The sequence below is a fragment of the Pteropus medius genome, unplaced genomic scaffold, assembly GCF_902729225.1.
Source record: "Pteropus medius unplaced genomic scaffold, Ma_sr-lr_union100, whole genome shotgun sequence".
In the NCBI taxonomy this organism is placed as follows: domain Eukaryota; kingdom Metazoa; phylum Chordata; class Mammalia; order Chiroptera; family Pteropodidae; genus Pteropus; species Pteropus medius.
In genome coordinates, this window is record NW_024346062.1 from 324,414 (window position 1) to 347,607 (window position 23,194).

At 38.2% G+C, this 23,194-nt stretch overlaps 1 protein-coding gene across 1 annotated transcript in view; it reads left to right on the top strand.

Annotated features, from left to right (window-relative positions):
• PDE8B (phosphodiesterase 8B) overlaps positions 1–23,194 on the top strand; it is a 186,934-nt gene that overhangs the window by 141,285 nt on the left and 22,455 nt on the right. The window contains exon 11 of the mRNA XM_039874880.1: positions 21,772–21,814. Coding sequence (XP_039730814.1) covers positions 21,772–21,814 — 43 coding nt within the window. The remainder of the gene's footprint in view (positions 1–21,771; positions 21,815–23,194) is intronic.

Below are 23,194 nucleotides of genomic sequence, written 5' to 3' on the forward strand. Positions count from 1 at the left end.
AGGTAGTGAACTTTCCACAGAGGAGCCCTGGCCTCTTTTGGGGAAAACTGGAGCCTCAGACCTCTGTCGCTGGTGAAGGTAACAACAGCGCCTTATCCCAGGACTGAGTACTCATGAGGTGTGTGTGTTGAATGTTGTCACTTCTAACTGCAGCATTTCAAATTCATCTTTCCATCACATTTTGGAGGTATGCAGCCAATCATAAAACCCAACCGCAGTGACACCAGCTTCTTTGCCTAAAGGATCTTTTGTTTCAGCTGTAGTCAGAGCAGTATTCGTAGCTGAGGATTTTATTCAGGCTGCTGGGCGTTCACTTACATGGTGCATCATTTAATAATTTCTCAGGACAGAATTCCAGAAACTGTGGATCCTTTAATGCCATTGCTGGAAAAAGGAGTGAAGAAGAGGAAGAATTTGGAGTGTTCTCCATTAAATTTGCTCTGCCCTTTTTTGGGGAAATCTGACTCTTGGCAGCCAGTATCTTGCCCTGGTTTGTAGAAGGCTGAGTTTCTTGTTGGTATTTCAGAACCTCGATCCAGGAGACTGAAGAAAGCATGCAGACTTCATGACCATCTGTCTTTCAACTCAGAATCATGATGTAAGGGGTGGGTTAAATTATAATTTTCCTTATTACCTTAATCAAACACAATGGCTGTGGAATGGGAGGCTGAACAGGTGTGACTATGTACCTGTGGGTGAGAGGGAGGAAGCAAAGGGCTGGATCTCGGCTGATGCCGCTTGCTCCACACATGCTTGTTCTTTCATTCTGAGCATGAACCGGAAGTGTAATGGTACACAGAGAAACGAAAAACCTGCCCTCAGGTGGCTTTGAGCCTAGCAGAGGTTTGTGAGAAGGTTTTAGATGGTTAGAACTGTCAGAATGAATTTAAGGGCCTAATGACAGCATTGGCCCTAGAGTTACAGAGGAAATAAAAGTCAGTTTCATGACAAGCATATTTAAACCATAAGGAACACAACCAGTTTGACCATGGACATCCCTGTGGGAGGAGTGTTTTCTCCTGCACTGGGGAACAGCAGCACCCAAAGAGCTTTTGTTAAATGGTGAGGAACATGGAAAGGGCCATCCTTTTTAGCCATAGAAACACAACATTTTGTGTAAGGGGTAACATCTAAATCATATCTCTGCATAGCACAGTGGTGGCAAAGGGACAGTGTTCCCCTTGGAGGAGCCAGTGACAGTGCTGCAGGGCAGGCCTGAGCTCTCAGGAGCTGCTGCCCTGGGAATGGTGAGCTGTGGTGAATGGCCAGGCTCAGGCAGGGCAGATTTTTGCCTGAAGTTAAAAAGCAGATCACTACCCCTCACTGCGGCCAGTGGCTCTTCCTCTGGGCCTGAGAAATTCAGCACCTAATCTTTGGAAATTCATCACTTTCAGGGGAGCAGAGGGACTACATGGACTGCGCAGCTTAATGATGACCGACAGACCCTCAAGGGGCAGACTTGTGGGGCCAGAGCGGGATGTTGCCTCATCTTTTGATAAATCAGTTAATGCTCAGAGGGAATTGTTTGCGCAGTGGCTCCAGAGTTGTTTCCTGGATTAGGAATTTAAAGTGACATTAAAACTGTAGCATCTTTAAAATATCTAATCAAAACTCGTGTGGGCTTCAGGACTCTAGGCTTCGCTGGTGATTGGCAGCTTCATGGTTGCTGGCAGGGCCCTTCAGTGCAGGGTGTCCACTTGGTGGATGATGCAAAGTCAGGCGTGCAGCAGGCCCTCCAGGGGCAGAAGCTGATGGCGACCAAGGGGTTTCAGGCTATTTGGGGCTTCCTGATTCATCAGCTTCTGTTGGAACAGGAACATAAACTATGGGGAAAGAGATCTTTTGAAGGTTCTCTTTAGACAATTTTGACTGCTGTTTATAAACTTAGAAGAGGGGATATTAAAATTTGGTTCCCAAGAAAACACAAAACAAGTGTCTTTCCATAAAAAAAGAAAGGGAGGAAAGGAAAAACATTTGCCTCATTTTGTTCAGAATGGGTTTCCTCCTTATGCAACTGCTGAAGGTGAGCCAGCGTTTCGGTTTACTTTCTGGGATGCAGCCTGCGTTCCTCTTGGTTCACTGGTGTAGAGAGTGGGTGCCAACCCCTGTGGAGTGGACTGTGAAGGAGAGCTGCCTCCTCCTGTGGTTGAACTAATCTCTGGCCCAAAGCACACTCTCCGGCTAGTCGGGCAGACAGGACAGTACTCTTGACCTTTGTTTCTAGAAATACCAATGGTAGCCTGGGGGAGTTTTACATTTTGCCGAGATTGTAATAACATTGAGCCCTAGGTGAGTCGTTTGTGCATGCGTCTTTGCACAAACATGAATGCTTTGTCTTCATTCATGAAGTGACTTCCCTGGCCGTTCTTCTGGAGTATGACTATTGCCTCTGACTCTTGGGCTGAGGCCAACGAGTCTGGCCTGACTTTTGTGACTAGAATTTCCCCACCGGAGGACAGGGTCCTCCAGTGTGGAAATCAATTCCCTGAAGAAATCTTGACCTTTAGGATCCTATTTTTGGTAGCAGCATTTAGAGGAGACAGTGTGATTTCTTGATGATCATTAAAAGCTGTCTCTTTGATTCCTCCAGAAGAACATTCACTTTCTCCAAAATCACCGAGTTAAAGACACTGTTCCTGTCCCAGTCCATCTTCCCAAGATGCCACTCTGGTCATTCGTTTCCATCTTAAAAACTCCCACTGGCTCCCTTTTGCCCCTGACTTCTGTCCAGGTATCTTGAAGTCCTAGCACTTGGCCCCTCGTTCATCCTGTGACTGGGCACATGCTTCCCCCTGTGCAGCCTCCACTCTAGAAGGCTTAGGTTCTCAGAATACTTTTTAGTCCTGGCTTCCGAATCCTAGGTATATATTCAAAGGCAGATTTAGGAATCTGGTTCCTCCTGCTGAATGTCCCCTTCACAGTGGCCCTCTTTCTTTTCAGGGCCCCTGCTGCACTTACTGGCTGTGTCACACAGTCCAGCACTTGGTCAGGTTTTGTCCTACTACACTTGTCATCCCAAGCAGCTTTCAGTGTCTTCTCCATCCTGACTCCTCCTTCATTTAAGGACTTACACAGTGCTAGATAGATGACTAACACAGTCAGACTAAATGAGCTTATCTGAAATCATTCATACTTCAGTTACCAGCATCGTCTTACAAGTTAATCACTGGAAAGGTACTTGGTGAGCTCCCCAGAAGGAATGAGACACCTTCTTTTCTATTCTCATTAAATCTAGTAGATGACACTCAGATATATAAAAACAAAAGCAAAGAGGCATGGAGTAGACCCCTTAAAGGCTGGTGGAAAAGAAGAGATGAGCATAAGTGATGTTTTGACCAAAGAATTATGCAGATTTTCTGTGAAATGAAGTATTGCGGGGTGAGACAGAAAGGAGAGCAAAAAAATGACTCCAGATGAATGGCAGGGCATTGGCCAGGCATTCTTGAGCTCCCGTGAACTCGGCAGTGGGAAGGGATGTCATGGGGCACTGAAAGGAGGCCTCTGCTGGACAAAAGGAGCAAGGAGGACGGAGTGTGCAGGCCTGGGGGGTCCGATGCCTGGTTAGACATGCAGAGGAGGATTCCAAAATGACATGATTCCTAAACGTCTGAAAATGATGAAGCATAATACAACAATATTTATGGCTTATCAAATGAGTGTTTTGTGACAGGCTCTGGGCTATTTTGAAGGTATCATCTCAATTAATCATCGCATCTCGCCCATAAAATGGTATTCTTATTTGGCAGGCAAAGAAACCGATGCTCAGCTGGTAGATATCCAAGCTTGGTGTCAAACTTCACAACCTTTGCGTAACTCCTCCCTGCACTGTCTTTGAACAAATAATGTTTTACTGGTACACGCCACTCACGGCATAAAGCACATTCAGCTACTTTTATAAGTCATGGAGGAAGCAGACATCATGAAAAAGGCACTTAAGGCTCATTCTCGGTTCATATTCCAACCAGCTTTTTTCTCCAACATTTTACTGTGCAAATTGTCAAGCATACAGCAAAGTTGAAAGGGTTTTACAATAAACACCCAAATACCCACCACCTAGATTCTACCTTTAATATTTTATTGTATTTACATTATCACATCTTTCTGAATATACATTCTTCTATGCATCCATTAGTACATCTCTTATTTTTCAAAATAAATTACATATATTAGTACTCTTTCCCCAGTAGTTTAACATGCATATCACTACTGGAGTTCTACATTTGCTTACATTTTATACCAAATTAACAAAGAAATGTATAAATCACAGTGTACCTTTATATGATCTTTGACAGATGCATATATCTGTCACCCAAACCTCAAAGAAGGCAGAGAACATTACTATTGCTCCAGAAAAGTTCCATCATTCCCCTTCCCAGTTGATCTCTGTCCCTTAATCCCCAGAGGTACCCATGAGCTGATTTTTTCTACCATAGATTAATTTCACCTGTTCTAGAATTTCATCTAAATGGAGTCATTCAATATGTACTGATTTGTGAAAGGCTTCTCTCAGTATAATGTTTTTGTGACTTATCCACGTTTGGGGGTCTATCCATTTGTTACTTGTATTGCAGAGTAGAATTCCATTACATGAATAGTCCACAGCTTGTTGATCCATTCTCCTGTTGATGCACACCTGGGTTGGTTATAGTCTTGGGCTATTATGAATAAAGCTGCTATGACCATTCTTGTAGATGGCTTTTTGTGAGTATATACTTTTATTTCTCTTGGGAAAATACCTAGGAGTATTACTAGTCATAGGTTAAGTATATGTTTATTTTTATAAGAAATAGCCAGTTCTTTTTCCCAAGTAGTTTTACCATTTGACATTCCCAAGCACAAATGCACGAGAGGCCTACCTCACTTCCTAGCCAACAGATAGTGGTGCCAGTCTTGACAATTTTAGCCATTCTGTTAGGTTTGTAGGTTTTAATTTGCACTTTCCTGATGACTAATGATGTGCTGTGCACTTTTTCATGTGTTTCTGGCTTTTCGCATATCATTTTTTGCAAAGTGTCTGTTTAAATCTTCTGCCATTTTCTGTTGGATTATTTATATTGTTGAGTTGTAGAAGTTTTTTATATAGCCTAGTTATCAGTCTGTTGTCAGGTATGCTTGTTAATATTTCCTTCCACTCTGACTTGCATTTTCTTAACAGTGTTTTTGATGAATAGAAGTTTTTAATTTGATAAAATGTATTAATGTTTTATGATTATTGCTTTCTGTGACTTGCCTAAGTAAACTCTGCCTATCCCCAAGTCATGAAGACATTTTATATTTTTCTCTAAAGGCTTTGTAGTTTTGATATTTTACGTTTAAGTCTATAATCCATCTAGAATTCATTTTTATGTATGGTGTGAGATACAGTCAAGCTTAATACTTTTCTGTATGTATATCCAGTTATTCAGGCATCATTTGTTGAAAAGACTTCTTTCCTCATTGGATTGCTTTAGCACCTTTGCCAAAAATCAAATGACTGTATGGTTTTGGTTTTTTCTAGACTCTATTCTGTTGCATTGATCTGTTTGTCAATTTATATGCCAGTTATATACTTTCTTTCTTTATAGTAAGTTTCAAAGTTAAGTAGTATAAGTTCTTTAACTTTGTTCTTTCTCAAAATTGGTTTGGTATTCCATATTCTTTGCATTTCTCTATAGATTTTAGAATTAGCTTGATAATGTTTGCCCCCCAAAACCCTGCTGTGTTTATGATTAGTATTACATTGATGCTATGTATAAATTGGAGAGAATTGATATTTAATTATATTGATTCTTCCAATCCATAAACATGGTACAGTTCTCCATTTGTTGAGATCTTTAATTTCTCTCATCAATGTGTTTTCAGGAGAGGTCTTTGCATCGTTTTGTTAAATTTATGTCTTAAGTATTTTGATTTTTTTGATGTTATGGCAAGTGGAATTGATTCTAAATTCATTTTCCAAATGTTTGCTGCTAGTTTACAAAAATATAATTGATTTATTTATTAACCTTATATCCTGTGAACTTGCTTGATTGATTTATTAATGCTAGCAGTTGCTTTGTAAGTTGCTTAGGATTTTATCATACATAAAAGGTCATGTCTTTCATGTATGTTTATAAAGGATATTGGTCTATAATTTTTTAAAAAATGCTTTCATCAGGTTTTGCATATTAGAACTGTGTTGGTTTATTAAATGAGCTTAAAAATATTCCCTCCTTTATTGTTTGAACAAGTTTATAAATATAATATTGGTGTTATTTCTTTTTTAATTGTGTAAAGGTATTTCTGGAATTTCTTATGTGAAAAGATTATCTTATTAAAATATATATTAAAAATATATATTTTAATATATATTAAAATTATCTTATTAAAAGATTATCTTATTAAAATATATATTAAAAATATATATAGAAAAGATTATCTTATTAAAATATATATTAAAAATATATTTTTAATATATTAAAATTATCTTATTAAAATATATATTAAAATATATATTTTAATATATATTAAAATTAGCTATATTAAAAATATCGCTAATTTTTTTCATAGCTATAGGAAGATTCAGTTTTTTCTGTTTTATCTTATGTCAGTTTAGGCAAGTCATATTTTTCAGAAAACATGTCCATTTCATCTAAATTTCTTGGCAAAAAGCAGATCATAATATTCTCTTATTATCCTTATAATGTCTGTAGGATTTATGGTAATAACCTCCCTTTCGTTTCTGAAAGTGATATTTCTGTTTTCTGTCTTTTAATTGATCTATCTAGATAGAGATTTATCAATTTTGTTGATCATTTTGGAGACCCAACATTGGACTTTATTAATTTTCTCTATTGTTTATCTTTTTTATTTTGTAGATTTTTGTCCTTTTATTATTTCCTGCATTCCTTCCACTCATTTTGGTTTAGTGTGCTTTTTTTCTAGCTTCTTAGGTGGAACTGCAGGTCATTATTCCCTTTTCACAGCTTCATTGTGGAATAACTGATATACATTAAACTGTACATATCTAAAGCATACCATTTGATGAGCTTTGTTATATGTATGTGCCCATGAAGCCATTGCCACAATCAATATAATGTCTCCATCAACATATCTGAAGAGTTTCCCTGCCTCCCTTTGTATTTTTCCCTCCTGACCCTCTTTGTTCTCCTCTATCTCCAAGCAACCACTGATCACTATAGAACTGTCTTCATTTTTTTGAATTTTATGTAAATAGAATATACTCTTTTCTGTGGCTTCTTTCACTCAGCATGATTTCGAGATTTACCCATGCTCTTGCATTTATTAATAGTTGATTTTTTGAAACAGCTTTATTGAGATGTAAATGCACTATACAATTCATCCATTTAAAATGTATGATTCAGTAGATTTTAGTTCATTTCTTTTTAATTGCTCAGTAGTATTCCGTTGTATAATCACACCACAATTTGTATATTCATTTACAACATCCAAATGTTTAATGGACATTAATTTGGTTTGTCCCCATATTTGGCTATTATAAATAAAGTTGCTTTGAACATTCACGTAAAAGTCTTTGGACATATACTTTCATCTCTCGGGTAAATACTTGCCTCATTTGGTAGGTGAACATTAACTTTTTAAGAAACTCCCAAACTGTTTTCCAAAGTTTTTTTTCTCTCCCACTCATAACATAAGCGTTCGAGCTGTGCACCTCCTTGCCATCACTTGGCCTGGTCAGTTTTTTTAAGTTTTAGACACACTCATAATTATACAATGGTATTTCTTTGTGATCCTAATTTTTATTTATTTTTATTTGCTATCCATATATCTTCTTTAGTGAACTGTATATTCAAATATTTCACTTGATTCTGAATTAGGTTGTGTGTTTCTTCAATGTTGAATTTTGACAGTTCTATATATATTCTGGAGTAAAGTCTTTTGTCATATATGTAAATATTTTTTCCCAGTTTGTGGCTTGTCTTTTCATTCTCTCAACAGTGTCTTCCAAAGTGCAGAAGTTCTATGAAGTCCAGTTTATCAGTGTGTGATGGATTATGCCATGGTTGTTGTATCTAAGAAATCTTTGGTAACCCAAGATCACAAAGACTCTCTTCCATGTTCTCTTTTCCAAGATGAATAGTTTTACCTCTTATATTTAGTCCATGATTTATTTTGAGTTAATTTTTGAATATGGAGCAAGGTATGGATTAAAGGTTTGGGTTTTTTTCCCCCTTTCTTTTTTCTTTTTCGCATTTGGATAGCTAGTTCCAGTTTCTAATGAGAAGAGTATTCTTTCTTCACTGAATTAGCTTTGTACCTTTGTCAAAAAACAATTGACCGTGTGTGTGTAGTTCTCTTGCTGAAATCTGTATTCTGTTCCATTGATCTATTTGTGTATAGCAATGCTGTCATAATTACTATTCCTTTATAATAAGTCTTGAAATCAGATTCTGTAAATCCTTGAATTTTGTTCTTTTTCAAGTTGTTCTGGTTATTCTGATCCTTTTATTTCTGTGTGAATTTTAGATCACCTTGCCCCTTTAAACAAAAAACATCTGTTGGAATCTTGCTTGAGATTGCAATTAAACATTTGGCAAAAATTAGCATTTAACAATTTTGAGTTTTGTGATCCATTAACATGGTTTAGCTCTCCATTTATTTAGGTCTCTAATTTCTCTCAGTACCGTTTTGCAGCTTTTCATGTACAGGCCTTGTTGATCCTTTATCAGATTTATCTCAAAGTATTTCATATATTTGGGTGCCATTTAAGTAGTAGTATTTACTTTCATTTTCTGATTACTCATTTACTCATTACTCATTATATCCAATTATACAATTGATTTCTCTATATTGATTTTTTCCATCCTGCAACATCGCTAAACTCATTTATTATTTTAATAACTTTTTAAATATATTTCATCAGACTTTCCAAATAGACAGTAATGACATCGGCTAAAAGAGATACTTTTACTACTACTTTTCAAAACTGGATATCTTTCATTTTTCTTTCCTTAAAGCAGTGGACAGGACCTCCATTGCAGTGTTAAATAGAAGTGATAAAGCAGACATACTTGTCTCATTCCTGATTCTGGGGACGAAGCATTCATTTTTTTGACCATTAAATATGGTATTAACTATAGACTTTTAAAAATATGTAATACTGATTAGGTCAAGGGACTTAATCTTAGTTTCTATTCTTAGTTTGCTGAGAGTTTTTTTTATTTGTAACCAGGAGTGGATGTTGGGTTTTGTCCAGTGCTTTTTAAAAAAATCTATTGAGGTGACCATATATTTTTTTTTTGTCATTTAGTCTGGTGATATAGTGAGTTATATTGATTTTCAAATATTAAATCAACCCCAGCTGATGTCACCTGGAACAGGCTCCTTTCTACAGCAGCAGAATGCAACATGTGTGCAGCATTTTTACCCAGGAACTCAAAGTTCAGGGTCTTTATTGGGAGCTGGTCCCATAGGCATAAGAACCAGCCACGAATATCAAAATTGCCATCTCCCAGAAGGAAAGCAGGTTTTAGTACCACAGACAGACAAGCTAAAAAGTCTTAACATCATAGGGAAGATTCCAAAAGTCAAGTTTCCAGATACCAGCCAGTAGCCAATTCTGCAAGCAGGCCTTTCTAAACAGAACAGCCTTAGTCCTCTTAACTCTTTCCTGCATAGTATGTTCTGATTTTCATTCAGTTCAAAATGCTTTCTAAGTTTCTCTTTGATTTCTTCTTTGGTTCATGGGCTATTTGGAAGTGTGTTTTATAGTTGCCAAATATTTGGGGGACTTTAAAGATGTTTTTTCTGTTTTTTTTGTTTCTAATTTAACTCTGTGTGGTCAGAGAACATACTTTGTGTGATTTGAATAATTTAAATGTATTGAGACTTGTTTCATGGCCAGATTAAGCTCTGTCTTAGTACTTTAAGTTCATTTGAAAAGAATGTACATTCTTTGGTTGTTGGGTAGTGTTCTATAAATGCCAATTAGGTCAAAGAGGTTGATTGCATTCTTCACATCCTCTCTGCCTTTATTAATTTTTTTCTAGTTCTGTCAAGTGCTGAAAGAGCAGTATTAAGATCCTCAACTATGATTGTGGGCTTGTCTATTTCTCCCTTTAATTCTACCAATTTTTGTTTCATGTGTTTTGAAGCTCTGTTGTTAAGCAATATACATTTGTGATTGCTATGTCTTTCTGATGAATTGATCTTATATCATTATGAAAAGCTCCTCTTTGTATCTGGTGATACTCTGCATTATAATCTATTTTATTTGATATTTACATAGTCACTCCAGCCTTCTTATGTTTATTAGTTTGCATGAGGTATCTTTTCACCCAGGTACTCTTTTCTTATCCACTTATCTTCAATCTGTATGTCCCTTTAAGGTAAATTTCTTATAGACATATATAGTTGGGTTTTGATTTTTTTTTAAATTAAGTTTATTGGGGTAACATTGGTTAATACAATATATAATTTTCAGGTGTACATTATAATTTGACATCTGTATATTCTATTGTGTGTTTACCCCCAAAGTCCAGCTTCCTTCAGCTACCATATATCTGATCTTCTTTACCCACTTCACCCCCACCTCCCTCCCATATTTGACCCGCTTTATCCTGTCTACCTACCCCCTCCTCGCCCACCCTCTACCCTCTGGTAACTACTAGTCCATTGTCCATGTCCCTGAGTCTCCATTTCTCCTGTTCATTTGTTGCTTTTAGGTTTATATCTCACATATAAGTGATGCTCTATGATTTTCAACTTTTTCTGTCTGGCTTATTTTGCTTAGCATGATTACCTTGAGGTCCATCTATGTTGTCACAAATGGCAGTGTTTCATCTCTTCTTACAGCTGAGTAATATTCCATTGTATATGTGTACCACAGCTTCTTTAGCCAATCATCTATTGTAGGACACTTCAGTTGCTTCCATGTCCTGGCTACCGTGAATAATGCTGCTATGAACATCAGTGTGCAAATACCTTTTCAGATATGGGTTTTCAAATCTTTAATGGGTAAATTCCCATTAGAGGGATTACTGGATCATATGGTAGATCAATTCTTAGTTTTTTGAGGAGCCTCCATACTGTTTTCCATAGCAGCTGTACCAATTTGCAGTCTACCAGCAGTGTATGAGGGTTCCTTTTTCTCTGCAACATTTGTTATTACTTGTCCTGTTGATCATAGCCATTCTAACAGGTGTGAGATGGTACCTCATTGTGGTTTTGATTTGCATTCCCCTAATAGCTAGCGATGTTGAGCATCTTTTCAAATATTTGTTGGCCATTTGTGTGTCCTCTAGGGAGAAGTGTCTGTTCAGGTCCTCTGCCCATTTTTGACTGGATTATTTGTTTTTTTGTTGTTGTTATTGAGTTGTATGAGTTCTTTGTATGTTTTGGATATTAGGCCCTTATCAGAGGCGTTGCTTGCAAATATTTTTTCCAATTCAGATGGTTGTCTCTTACTTTGTTGATTGTTTCTTTTGCTGAGCAGAAGCTTTTTAGTTCGATGTAGTCCCATTGATTTATTTTAGCTTTTACTTCCCTTGCCTTTGAGATCAAAATCATAAAATCCTCTTTAAGTTCAAGGTCCTTGAATTTCATTCCTATGTTTTCTTCTATGCATTTTATTGTTTCAGGTCTTATGTTCAGGTCCTTAATCCCTTTTGAGTTAATTTTGGTGTGTGGTGATAGACAGCGGTCTAGTTTCATTCTTTTGCAGGTGGCTTTCCAGTTTTCCTAGCATCACTTATTAAAGAGTCTTTCTTTTCTCCACTGTATGTTTTTGGCTTTTTTGTCGAAAATTATTTGCCCATATAAATATGAGTTTACTTCTGGACTCTCCATTCTGTTCCACTGGTCCATGTGTCTGTTTTGGTGCCAATACCATGCCGTTTTGATTACTGTCGCTTTGTAGTATATTTTGAAGTCATGCAGAGTGATGCCTGCAGCCTTGTTCTTTTTTCTCAGGATGGCTTTGGCAGTTTGGGGTCTTTTGTGCTTCCATGCAAATCTGATTACTTTTTTGTTCTATTTCTTTAAAAAATGCCGATGTGATTTTGATGGGGATTGCATTAAATGTGTATAATGCTTTAGGTAATATGGTCATTTTAACTATGTTGATTCTTCCAATTAAAGAACATGGAATATCTTTCCATTTCTTTGTAACTTCTTCGATTTCTTTTAATAGGGTCTTGTAGTTTTCATTATATAGGTCCTTCACATTTTTCATTAAATTTATTGGGTTTTGATTTTTTAAATCAGTTCCAACATCACTGTGTCTTAATTGGAATGTTAACGTCCACATCCAAAAGCCCTGTTCATGCTTTTCCATCTCTCTCACGAAGCCTCATTCTTCACACTGGCCTGATTCGTCTCCCCTGAAGCCAGGGAATTTGAGGCGGGCAGGGTGGGCATATTGTTCATGACTCTATTTCCTAGACTTCAGTCACTCCTGAACCTTGATTGTTTCTATATTCAGGCATGACATGACCTATTCATATTTAATATTTTTTCTTTAGAAGCAGTCACTTTCAAAACTTTATATCACCACAGTAATCAGTACTATAAAGTGGAATACCACAATCACTAGCCATAATAGAAGATAACAGTTAATATAGATATAATAGGAAAAAAAACTCATAATGTTATTAAATTCTAGACAGCCACTGCTATTGGCTGAATGCTCCGAGAATGAGCCCCTTCTCCTTGGAAAGAGGTAGGTATTAAAGACGTAACAGCACCAACCTGAGGCTTTCTCCTTAATAAAATACTCAGAAAGCTTGGAAAGACATTGAAGCACAAATGACTTGAATGAATAATTCAAGGTTATTTAGTGTGAAGTTTTGGAATGTCCTAAGCTCACCTTTGAACCCTTCAGCATCCCACCCTTTGAGAAATGCTCTTTTTGGCACTTCTGAACCAACTTCCTGAGAGTCTTGTTCTCCCTTACATCCGTATGCCCAGAATATTGCCTGGCACTTAGTATACTCTTAACTAACACTTACTGAATGCTTAAATTCACTGTGACAGTGACTTGGTTTTTGTCTCTTATTAGTAAATTCCTTGAGAGCAGGAACTAGTTCCTAACCATCTTTGTCTCACAGGCCCAATAAGTATTTCTTGGATTGAATCAGAAGATGGGCTATCATTTAGAGAAGCCCCTTTTCTCTTGAGGGTGATAGTTCAAAAAAATGTAAACAAAGAATCTAATGAACAGCATTTTCAGAACCCCAGGACACATAGTGATAAAGCCGTTTCACTCTTCTGTTGTCTCATTATTACTGATTTTTCCTTTGTGCTGTCCTGTCTCTGCATGAGCTTTCAGAGGGTCTGATTTATTAAGGGAAGGTCCTGCTGATTGCTTCTGTCTTGTGCTAATTGCAGCGCAGATGAAGCCCTGGTGTCATTAAGTAGTTTAATGACTCTCTGTTGAGTGCCAATGTAACAAGAGTGGGAAAAATGTTAGATGTTTACAATCCCCTCATTCTCTTGACAAAATTGAGCAGGCATATGAGTTTACACATAAAAATGTTTAGCAAAAGTGCCATCAGTCATTGACAAGTCTTTAAGAACAAGAAACTTTAAGCAAACTGAAATTTCTTTTTGAAGCTATTTATATGTGTTTCTCCTTGTCACAGAGCGCAAGGGGACACAGGCTAGAGGAATGACAACATAAAAGTGAGAAACACAAATATGCTGCGTATGTGTAAAGCACTCAAGAGAGCACACCCCATGTGCGCAGCGTGTATGCTCTAAAGGAAGATTTCTCTAAACTAAAATCAATCCTGAAATAGCAAGCAGTATAAACATTACCGAATCCAAATTCTCAGAAATAAAGGATATGTCTATGAAAGAAAAAGCAAAGAGAACCAGCATAATAATCTGGGTACCGCTACAGGCTAGGCCAATGGTTCTCAAAGAATGGCCACTGGATCAGCAGCCTCAGGCTTCCCAGGGAAAGTGTTAGAAAACACAAACTCCCCGGCCATCACCCAGACCTACTGAAACAACTTGTGGGGGCAGAACCCAGCAGTGTGGTTTTATAAGTCTTCCAGGTGGTTTCAATATAAAGACAGTCTGAGAGCTACCAGGCTAGGCATGTTGCACTCATTTGATCCTCTTGGATCCTAAAAAGTAGACAGTGTTTGCCATTTACTCATAAGGAAACAGATTTGGTGAAGCCCATGAGTTCCCCAAGTTCATACAACCAGAAATGAAGATATCAAAAGATCTGTTGGCAAGCTTATGATTTTTCCACTTGAATGAGTATTTCTCAAATTGTCATATGTAATCAAATCACCTGAAGATTAAATGTTAACATGTGGATTCTGATTCAGCAAGTCTGGAGTGAGCCTGAGAGTTGGTAGTTTTAATGAGCAGGTGCTGCCAGTGCTGCCAGTGCACAGAGCACCAGAGAGGCGTCACCTAGTACAGTGTGGTCCCCAGGTGTGACGCCTTGGCCTCACCCGAGAACTTGTGAGAGAGCCAAATTCTAGGCCCTGCCCAGACCTAGCAAATCAGAAACTCTGGGAGTGGGGCCCAGCAACCTGTTTTAACAAACCCTTCAGGTGATTCTGATTCATGCTGAAGTTTGAGAACCACTCTAATATGTGCATATTAGAAAACTCAACATTTTGAGTATGAAGCAAAGTGGTGCTTACACTGTAGGTATTTGAAAGCCATTAAGAGACACTGGACAAGGGAAAAAAGATAAATCATTTAAGCCTGAATGGCAGCTTGCATTAAGTGTTTTTCCATGAGATAAGGATACAAAAATGATTATGACTAGACTACATAATGAGAATACTTCTGTGTAAAAGGCTCTCGCAAATGCATGTTGAATGTACGGCCAGTGGGCACTAGCACTGAGGTGAGAGACATTTTGACCAAGGGATGCCAGTAATACCTGAACATGCTAGATCTGGCATCGCACAGGAGAAGAATGCTAAAATATTTCCAAGAAAATAACAGTGGAGGAGATATATCCACACTTGTCTGGCATACGGTAAAGAATGTGGGAGAAAAAAAGCTTAGAATTCTTTTGAATCTTGCGTGACCTTAAAAATTCATATGCATTTTCATTTATATCAAACCAATGCATGTTGCTTTGATATAAGTAACATTTTAAATTACCATCAAGATAAAAGGGGAGAGACGATGTTGTATTGAGTCTTTTAGGCTCGTGAAATTTACTGAAGTGAAGAGATCTGACACCAAAGATCAACGTCGGCATCCGTGCAATTTTGCCTCTGGCTGGTTGCTAACCTAGACTCAGAATACATGAGAACAGCAGCAACAGCTTGTCCATGGCGTTTGGGGCTACGTAAAGGTAATCGCTGAGGACAGGGATCCAGAATGTTGCATGAAGTGTTTTGTTCCCATGTTTGGGGGACACTGTTTGCTGTTTGTTTGCCGTTTGTGGGAGAATTTTGAGAAGTGTATCTCCAAGTGGTTTCTGAAAATAGAGCAATAGAAAAGATCTTTGATTTATGCATCAGATACTTTTGCCATCTGAGGAAATATTCATCAAAGCATATTCAGTAAAGAAAGATGATCAAAGAAATTCTGCACTGTACCACACACGCTATCATTTTCATTACATGTAAATGAAGGGAGGGTCTCAAATGACTCAGTTCCCAGCATTCAATCTCTACTTCATCCCTGAAGTCATCACATACATGAAAGCATTCAGTTTTGTCATGAAGTTGATCAGGCATGTTCAATCTTTAAAAAAAAAAAAAAATGCTTGATAAATCAACTGTAAACTACACTGAGTAGTTAAGAGAATAGTGCTTTTCTTCATCTTAAACAGATTTTTACCCCTTTTCATAATATTGGTAGAGGGAAAGGGAGACACAAAAGCAACCGAAGTTTGAAAACTTCGATCAGAATCTTCTTCCATCAAAGCCAGTGCTCTTCTGTATAATCAAGAAATATTTCAAAGTTAATTCTCATTTCATTACAAATGTGTATGTATGGATACGAACAATCTTTTTTTTTTTCTTTTTTTCTTTTTGAATAATATGGTCTGTTGAATACAATGAGAAACATAGCAAAGAATTTCCAAGAGGTGCAGGGAACTGGTTCAGGGATGAGGATGCATTCAGGTTTTTGATGCCACTGGTTTTTTGCCATCACACCAACTCTTTTGCCAGTTGTAGATTTGGTACTATCAAAGCACACAGATGTATTTTTTAGTCAATACTGTATTTGTTGTTTTTTGTTTTGTTTTTAAAGAACATGTTTCATGGAAATTTTCTTTATAGGTATGTTACCATGAAACACTTTGCAAATTCATGTCTTCAGAGACATGAGTATTAAGTATATTGGTCAACAGAGACCAATATGACGGCCAAATCATTAACAACAATGTATTCACCACAAGCTACAAGGTGAAGAGGCTGATTAATCTCTGTCTCTTAGGAACTAATATTTATTGAGCTTCTTTGTACCAGGGACTGTGTTAGCACTCAGTGTACAAAGGTAATCAAATGAGACACAACTCCTGCTTAAATAGAACTTAGTTTGGAAGGACAACAGACAGTCAAACAGTACAAAGTTTTGAACTATAAGAAATACAAAAAGTGAAAAGTCTATTGAGAATATGTGACAGAAGGACTTGACCTCATGAGGGACTGGGATAGGCAGGAAATATCTTGGAAGATGTCCCTGTGGATATCACCTTTCAGCTAAGATATGGAGGACAAATAGGCATAGGAAAGAGAATGGATTGGTAAGCTTCCTGGGCGGAGGAGTCACATGTGCAAAGGCCCTGAGGTAGTAAAAAGCATTGGAAAATTAGATAGAAAGGAGGCCAGTATGGCCTCCTAAGACCCCAGGACAGCAGTACTGCTCGAGAGCCGGCAGGGGCCAGGCCACACTGCAGAGCCTCATAGTCTGTCACATGAGACTTGACCCTAGGAACAATAGGATGTATGCATTTTAAGCATGAGAATCACAGGATTAAATGTACAGTTTTGCAAGATTTCACTGGTTGAAGAATTTAGAATGGATTGGAGTATTGCCAAGTTCAGATGAGCTGGCGGTAGCCTGCAATCTGACAATGGAGAAAAGTAGTGAAACCAGAGGTATTTAGAAGGAACATCTTACAGGATATGATAATGGACTTAGACATGGGGGTGAGAGAAAAGAAAGCCTCAAGGATGACCCCCTGGCTCACGTACTGGGATATCTGGTGCTTTTAATTGTGACTGATGCCTTTTATGATGTTGTCATTCAATAATGACAAAAGCAGACTCAAACATTTCTACCAAATGCTATTCACATTCATAAGGTGATTCTGAAATGAATGTTAAAGAAAGTATCTAATATTTGCTTGCTTGCTTATTATTGTACTGATCTTGGCCATGACTCATTTTAATTGCTAAAGTCTCACGATTTTTCATTTTTTAAAAAAAGTGATTTAAAACATATATTAAGAGGGATGTGTTCATTATAGTTACTTTTTGGAGTGTTTCTGCCATAGGAGAGATCAGGATTTAGGTTTATTTGTAACTCTATAAATCATAAAGTCAGTAAAATTATTAAAATCAACATATTAAAGTTACCTAGGTAAAATCTTCTAAGTTTGCTACTGCTATCTATAGTGCCCTAGTTATGATCTGAAGTGGCGCATCATCTCCATGCCCAGGCTCATGGTCCAGAGATCCAGGGACCGTGACATGTCTGTCATTCACCTCGCTGAGTTCAGGCTGTTCTCAATTTCCTCCATTTTGTGTGTTTTCACAGATTTTCAAATTATATTTCAAACTTCTAATTTTTAGCCATCGATCCATATTCTGTTGAATATATAATTTTCCCAACATTTTTACATGAAATTTTTCAAGCATATAGAAGAGTTAGAAGAATTATAATATGCATGTACCTACCACCTAGGTTCTATAATTAATATTTTGCCTTATCCCTGGATTTAGCCATCAGTCCATCTGATTCTTTGAAAGATTTCAAACTAAGTTGTAAACATCAGGACATTTTACTCTTTGGTGCTTTAGCATGCGTAGTATTAAGAGCTTAGTATTCGTTTCGGGGTTCTTTTTTTAGGTAAAAGTTACATACAGTGAAATGCACAAATCTTAAGTATAGCGTTCCTTGAGTTTTGACAAATGCACATATTTCTGCAACCCAGACCCCAACAAGACACTAAACCTTACCACGCCAAAAGTTCCCTTGTGTCCCTTCCCTGTTCCTCTTGCCTTCACTCCCACCCCCAGAGGTGATGCAGTTCTGAATTATATGACCATAGATTAGTTTTTCCTGTTCAAGTTTTGCTTTATACAGTGTCCGCTCTTTCAGGTTTGGCTTCTTTCACTCGTCATGTTTTGAGATGCATCCTTGTTGTATGTATCAGTAATTTTTTTCCTTTTTCCTTTTCATCCCTGAGTAGTATTCCATTGCATCATTCTTCCACAGTTTATTTCTCTTGCTGATGGACTTCTGGGCTATTTCCAGTTTTTGACTCCTTTGAACATTCTTAGACAAGTCTTTTTGTGAATATATATTTGTTTATCTTGGGTAAAGACTCAGGAGTGGAACTGAATACTGAGGAGCTGAGTCATAGGGTGGGTCTATGTTTAATTTTATAAGAAACTGACAGGCCTTTTTTCATAGCAGTTGCACAATTTTGGACTCCCTCTAGCTACTGCACATCCTTGATGAAATTTCTTTTTTGTTTTAGATATTCTGGTGAATGTATAGAGAAAATATAATGTTTAAAGGATTGTTCTCGAGGAAGAAAACAGATGACACCGAAACATCACACACACATAATTTGTAGTGATTTTTAGAGCCAAACTTGATCAGGTGTTTGTAAACAAAGCGTGTAGCACAAGGACAGCAACATCTGTGGGAACCTATAGTATTTTAAGTAATTAAAGATTCAAGGTTATGAATTTCCTTTCCAAAAACAAACTGTAGGCTTCCAAGGACTTGCTTTGTGCTCTGGCAAGGGTGGCACAGGACAAGGCTGGTAGCATTCACTTCACAGAAACTTCGTGCTACAGCCTGCGATTCCCTCTGGGGCGCACAGCATCAAAATTCCCAGTCATTATTTGGACATATTCTATACTTTAAGCTTTCTTTCACAAAAGGAAAAACAACAGAAGCACTATACTCCAGAGAAGCTGGCTGACATGGAGACATTGAATTATGATTTTTCTTTGCTTTAGCATGCATATAACAAAACCTATCAATAGCAGAGATTTATACCTTCCCCAAAATTTGAAAGAAAGATATATTTCAAACAAATGCCCTGCACTGACCCAGGGGCTATTGTCCTCAGACCCCAGTTTAACAAGCTTGAGCCCAGGACTTTCCTTCTGAGGCCTCACTGTAGAGAGCAATGTGACAAAGAGGAAATAGTTTTAGAGCTAGAGGAAGCTTGGTATGAAATCAGGCTCTGCCATGTACTATCTGCGAGGCTCAGGCAAGTTCCTTAACTTTGTGAAACCTCAGTTTCCCCATCTGTCAGAGGAATGATGATCCTTCCTCCCTTGCAAGGACGTTGTGATGACCAGGTTACAAATGTGAAGCTGCTAGCATGTGGCGAACATCTGAACGATGGCTGCTGTTGTCATGAGAAGCTGGTCCCTCTCTTTTCCTGCCCTACAGTCCTCAAGGCCATGGACTTCCCCGAAGCTGCCCACCAGAAGACACCACACTACAGAACCACTCATTCCTGTTTATTTCCTCAGTGAGCTTGACTGAGAATTATGAGGAAGTAATTTTAGTGGAATCATTCACACCAAGTTATAAATGACTGATGGGTTTAGACTTCCAAGAAGAAAATTCTAAAATAAGTTTTTCCTCCTAGCGGGTCATTAGCTGTAAACGGGGTATTTAGAAGAGGCACGTAGGCAACCTGAGTCAGGAAGCTTTGATAAAAACAGCCCTGCTGGGGTGTGACAGGTGAAAGGTCCTCAGGTGCCGCTCTTGCCACAGAGGATCATGAAGTGAGTCATGATATAGGGTCCTGGAAAGCAGATGCTGAGACAGCCCATAGCTCTTCGGCTGGTGAAGCAAGTGAAAGGTGGTCGGTTGGTCAGTCAAGGAGTATTTCTAGTCTCTGTGCTGTCTGTAGGAGAGGGCCCACCAGAGGCGGATGAGCCAATGGGGGATGATGGGCTTGGGGTGGGTGTGGCGCATTCAGCTCAGAATGTGCCAAATGCAGCACCATGTGGAGAAATACCAGAGCCGCCTCAGCAGGGGGGCCCAGCACCTCTCCTCTCCCCGACTCCCTGTTCGCTCTACTCCCGCTCTGGGACCAGGGCACATTTTCAGCTCAAGGGGCAGGGCTGGGCTGTGCATCTGCTGGACTTTGAGCTTCATCTGGTTTCATCTGGACAGAACGCAAAGCCCGCGCTGACCTTCCAGGAGCTCCACAGTTCAGTCGCTGGCCTGTGGGGGCCAATAAACTACAAGAGAGGGTTTATTGTGTGTAGTCTGGGGAGGCTGTGAGACTTTGTTCCTAATGGAGAGATGTATTGTGTTATGATTCAGAGAGAAAAGCCAAGTGTTTAAAGATTACTTGCTTTTGAACGAAAGCTGATTGAGATAGTTTGCAAGGCAAGGGTTGTATTCATTTGGTGTAGTATCAGAAATTCACACTGCGCTCAGCTTTGTAGCAAATGGACTTTATAAAGGAAAAACAAAAGCAGTTATTTACAGGAGAAATGAAAAGGTTCCATAGTTATGGGGTAAATAAGTCACAGCCCTTAATCACATTAAGGCCAAGATCTCACATAGGCTGGCCATGTAATTGTTTTTGTAATTATGTGGAATAAACTGTGCAGAGTAGTTCATAGAAAACACCTATTTTAACACTTCTGTTTCAGATGATTATTTTTCAATGGTTCAGTCAAGCTGGAGCATTTTACCTGCATGTGATATATATAAATGGGACTTCTGGCTCTTACAGTTGACGATGTTGCTAAATCATCCTAATCTTCCTCCATAGACAGCCCTACACACTCACCTGGCATGTTTCTCAAGTTAACTTATTCACTGAGTGGCTACAAATGCTTGATGAGTTGAGCAACTAGAAGTAGGTGGATTTAGCAAGAAAGCGGCATGATGATAAGTGTGATAGAGCTAGCTGAGCCCCCAAAAATGTGTCAGTCAATCACAAACACAGGAAATTTAGAACCCCAAAGAAAGCATATTTATTATTTCTAGTGTTAATTACTTCATCCATCATTCGACATATTTATTGAGCAGTGCACAAAATCATCAGCACACATACACGAAAACTGATAATGAGAAGGAACTAGGTGCTAAGCTGCATCTAAAATTCAGATTTCATTGTGAAGAAACATTTTGTAAATTGACCCTGTCCATAATAAAGCATCTGAAGAGCTTTTTAGAAAGGTTTTTAGAAATCTTAGGCTTAAATTCAGATTACTTTTATTTACAGAAAAAAATTATAACATGTATGAAATACAAACAGGTTGTATATTAGCCTTATATAATCATAAATTTTGTTGTAGCTTTTTGTCTCTCTGCATTTCTGTAGACTGTCAAAATGAGAACAGCGGACTGAAGATTTAGCTGTCCTGCTTAGAGAGTGCGTCCTCTGAGTATTGTAGGATCATCCTGCTCTCGGGCTCAGCCATTGTATTAGTGTCTGAACGTAACAGCGTTTATAGTGTTATCACTTGGTGTACATCTTTCAGCTGTTTATGTTATCTGTGCAACTTCTTGCTTTCTCGAAGTTTTCAGAGATTTTTTTAATGAAATTATTTGGCTGGAAATGTCACTCATACCATATTTTGAATCTATTTCTCTTGTTTCTACCAAACTTTTGAACAACTTTAGATTCACAAGGTTCATCGTGATTCAGGAGACAATTCTCAGACAGGTGAGAATACTTCAATTTCACTCTTCTACATTCAGACGGCATTCGTGGGTTCAAGTCTATAAATGACTCTCAAGAAGTCTAGATTGACAGTCACCACCCCAGAACTTGGATGGCTAAACTTTAAGTGCTGATAGCAGAAGGATGGAAAGCCAGTATAAAAGCAGAATCCCTTGAAAAGTTTTGAATATGTATTCATGGCAACCTTTTCTACCTAATGCCTCCCTATTCCTGGTTTTCTTTTGCTGGCTAGAGACCATGTAGAGCAAACAAACCTAAATTAGAGAGTGGCCCAAAAGTTCAGGGGAGGCACATTGCTGTTGTACCATAGTTGAGCTTCCCTTTCTTAGCAGCAGTCAGTCGGTCACTGAGGATGGGCCCTGGCCTGGGAGTCAGGAGCACTGAGTCACCATTTCAGCTTCCCACTCCCCGCCTCCTACTTTGGGCAAGACTCTGACTGTCTGACCCTTGGTTTCCCCAGCCCTAAAATGAGAGAGCTAGACCTGATGATTTCTACATTTGAAAGGTCTGGAATTCTCTGGTCGTTAGAGGAAAAAATCAGTCTGCTACCAGAGATTTAAAATTCTCGTTCCTACACACACAGCACATCCTCTGCCCTGTGGTGGCTTCCCAGCCACTAATGCATAAAGTCAGACCCTGGGCTACTATTTAGTCCCTCTCCTTGATTCCAGGATGGACCACATGTTAGCCTACTCAGATTTCACTGGATCTTTCTGATCTTCGGTTTCTTTATTTGTAAAATGAATTAACATTGTCCACGTCATTGTTATGCAGATTAAAGGAGAAAATGTACATACTATCTAGCAGTACCTGGTATTTAACTGTTTAGTATCCTCCTCCCCAACCCCCTCCCTTCTCTCTCTCACAGATGTTTTAATTTATTTCTTCTAACTCTTTAAGCAAGAGTATTAACTTTAAGGGCTTCTGGGTGCCAAATACTGTTACAAGCATTTTCATATTCTTTACAGTGCCTGGCATTGTTTTGCACTTAGTAGACACTCAAATACTCACAGAACATTGATAAGTTAAAACCATCCCATCTTAGAAAACACGGTTCTGCCATTTTTAGCTCTTTTACCTTGAGCTACCTACATAATCTCTCCAACTTTAAATTTCCTCATTGGTAAAATGAGGTTTATAATATGTAGCTTTCAGAATTGTTTTAATGATGATATAACTACTATAAAGTAAACATTAAAAACACAGTGTCTGGTGCATAGTAGGTGCTCAGTAAGTGGCAGCTATTTTTTTAAACTGGTGCTGCTGTATCCCTTTTTGCCATTGAGTACAGCTATCTAAAACTCCTTTATCCTTTTCTCTGGTTTTTAAATTCATTCTACAAGCATTTGTTGAGAGAATGAA